The sequence below is a fragment of the Nanorana parkeri genome, unplaced genomic scaffold, assembly GCF_000935625.1.
Source record: "Nanorana parkeri isolate BGI_ZX_2015 unplaced genomic scaffold, ASM93562v1 scaffold2494, whole genome shotgun sequence".
Taxonomy (NCBI): Eukaryota; Metazoa; Chordata; class Amphibia; order Anura; family Dicroglossidae; genus Nanorana; species Nanorana parkeri.
The window spans coordinates 36,198-39,243 of record NW_017308762.1 but is presented as its reverse complement, the minus strand read 5'-3'; the positions used below and the strand labels follow the sequence as shown (position 1 = coordinate 39,243).

The following is a 3,046-nucleotide window of genomic DNA, read 5'->3' as shown; positions in this document are numbered from 1 at the left end:
GGGGGGCCCCCGGGGGGGGGGGACTCTGTGATTTGTCCTCCAGTTTCCTGAACACGACATCTTCCACAGACAATGACGGCCGAAGCGGCAGATGTTTTATATTTTTCGGAGCATTAGATAACAAGGCGTCCCAAATACCCCTCCGCGGTGCGGCCGGTTACACGCAAAGCATCTTTCCGCTTTCTCTGGGCTCATGTCAGTGGCAGCAATTACGCGTCCGGAGGCGTCCCGCGGGGGCCGAATCCGGCGTCACCCCATTAACCGCTGTCGTCTCAAATTACGGCGAGGTTTATTCCCCCCGCAGGTAGCCGGCCCGAGCCGCGCTCACTGGGAAATGTTGTTACTTCGCTTAGGACTCAATAACCGGACGCGTTCGCGGCGGCTACAATCACGACAGGAAAAAAAAAACCAACAATCATTCGAAGAGCTTTTAATGGGCGAGTTTGGGATGCTGGGGCTCCGACCTGCACATTCGTTCCGCATCAATGAGGCGTTAAATGGCGCAGCGAGTGAAGGAAGACATACGCTATACCGCTGACGCCGCGGCGCAGGACGCAGGACACAGTGCGGCCTATTTATAAACAATTGGCAGAATCCTTCATCCAGAGAAACTCCATTAAAGGAGAACTACGGGGGTTACTACTACTGTGCCATTCTCTTCAATGGTCCGCCACGCCCCCCTCCTGCCCCACTAAAAAGTGAGCCGGCCGCAATGCGAGGCAGTGAGTTCTGGACAGAATCGGGCCGGGAACGCACTGCAACTAGTGTGAATGGGCCCTGAATGTATTGTGATGTAATACAACATCTCCAAAATACGCCCCTTCCTCACCAATGACACCGCAAAACTACTCATCCACTCCCTTGTTATCTCTCGTCTGGACTATTGTAACTCCCTCCTCATTGGCCTTCCACTACACAGGCTCCTCCCCCCTTCAGTCTATCATGAATGCAGCTGCCAGACTCATTCACCTGACCAACCGCTCAGTGTCTGCAACCTCCCTCTGCCGATCCCTGCACCGGCTTCCATCCCCCGCCCCCCTCTGCCGATCCCTCCACTGGCTTCCACTCGCCCAGAGGATAAAATTCAAAATATTAACAGTCACCTATAAAGCCGTCCACAACTCCGCCCCCGTCTATATCTCCAACCTGGTCTCAAAGTATCACCCTAACCGTCCCCTCCGCTCATCCATTGACCTCTTGCTTTCCAGCTCCGTCATCAACTCCTCCCATGCTCGCCTCCAGGACTTCTCTAGAGTCTTTCCCATCCTCTGGAACTCTTTACCCCAACCTGTCCGTCTATCTCCCACCCTGACTGCCTTTAGGCGATCCCTAAAGACTCATCTCTTCAGGGAAGCCGATCCCACCTCGACCTAACCACTGAACCTTCACATTCTCAAATAATTCATCCCCACGCAGCTCCCTCCTCCTGTATCACTGGCCCCTCCTCTTTTAGATTGTAAGCCCTCAGGGGCCGGGCCCTCCTTACCATCTTGTCTTGAATTGTATTGTAATTGTAATGTCTTCCTTATATTGTACAGCGCTGCGCACACTGTTGGCGCTCTATAAATCCCGTATAATAATAATAATATGGCCACTAGATGGAGCTGAGGAACATAGGTATATAAATACCTATTCCCGATACTCCTCAGCTCCATCTAGTGGCCATAAAGAACATCATTTGTTATCATTATTCGCACAGAGCGAACGTTCACGGACATTCACAGGGTGAATGGTCCCGCGTATTGTGTTTAAATAGACCTCATAATGTATTGCTGCTCCTTTATTGCCCATTCAACAGGCAGGTTGGTGACACCACGGTATGCCGTAATCCTGAAAAGAGAAGGTGGTGTCACCCTCCTGGCTGTGCCGTATGAATCACAAGAATAGCCGGACAGATTTACAGATCCCGGCGCATAATATATAAGACACGCGCGTATCCATCTGCCGGGCTGCGGGTCAGATTGTAAGGACATGATAAGAAGTGTAAGAGCCCGGGGGATGGCACGGATCAAGGGGACCGGTCTTGTCTGTGTGGCCGTCGTCCTGATCCTTGGATTCCCCGATTAGCAGTTCGCTGACCTGGAACGGAAATGAGCCCGTTCAGCGTGCTGGTCCCGGCTCACCAAGCACTGAAGGATGAGGATGACTTCCCCTCATTTCCATCCTGAAACGCTCCAATGTTGCGATGATTTCAGCGCAGCAATTAGCGTTGTCGCGATGCCGCGACCGTCACAGGAATCGCATCTTATTTAGACGGCGTCTCCAGGTAAGGCGACGTACCCGCAGCCGCACCCCCCTCCCCCAATCACGCGGCGCCATTAATATTGCATCAGACAATAGAGATCACTTCTTCATTCTTAAATCGGTACTTACATTTTTTTTCCCTCTGATTGATCTGAAGTTGAAATGAACGAATTTATTATAATTGCCGAAGTCCTGAATACAAAGCGGCTCCAAATAAGGAACGTCGCGGCGAGATTGATGGCCCTGCCGCAGAAACATGCCATATGTCTCTCTCCGACTTTCCCCGACGTCTCTTCTGCTGCGGGAGGAAAGAAAGGATCTTAACTGAGAATTTGGGGACGGCGGGGCGGGAGACGCGGATATGGATGACGCAGGACGCGTACAAGGCGATCGAATGCAATCCCGGAAATGTGGGATGAGACCCTTCCTGCTGGTCGAGGCCGGAATTGCCAATTTTAATGCCGCCGTAAGAGACACGAGCCGCCATCGCACGAGAAGTGTTTACGTTACCCCCGCCGGGGAGATTTACCTTCACTTCCTGTCAGGGCAGGAAGTGATAGGAAATCTCTTCCATGGGGGTCAGATACAAACAAGTTTTTAGTGCAGTGGGAAGGTTGCTACTGCCATCTGTGTGCCTGCTGAGGAGGTCTTCCCTTCACTTCCTGCCAGGACAGGAAGTCATGAACATCTAATGGGGATGCGGGCGTGTATAGAGTGTGTGCGTGTATAGTGTGTGTGCGTGTAGAGTGTGTGTGTGCGTGTAGTGTGTGTGGGCGTGTAGAGTGTAGTGTGTGTGTGCGTG

The 3,046-nt window shown here is 52.3% G+C and overlaps 1 protein-coding gene across 1 annotated transcript in view; it reads right to left on the bottom strand.

The window, feature by feature from the left end:
• Positions 1–2,063: 2,063 nt before the first annotated feature.
• Positions 2,064–3,046, bottom strand: part of LOC108801788 (serine/threonine-protein kinase 33-like) — a 26,111-nt gene continuing 25,128 nt past the window's right edge. Inside the window, exon 12 of the mRNA XM_018573700.1 lies at positions 2,064–2,108. Within this exon, the coding sequence (XP_018429202.1) occupies positions 2,064–2,108 (45 nt within the window). The remainder of the gene's footprint in view (positions 2,109–3,046) is intronic.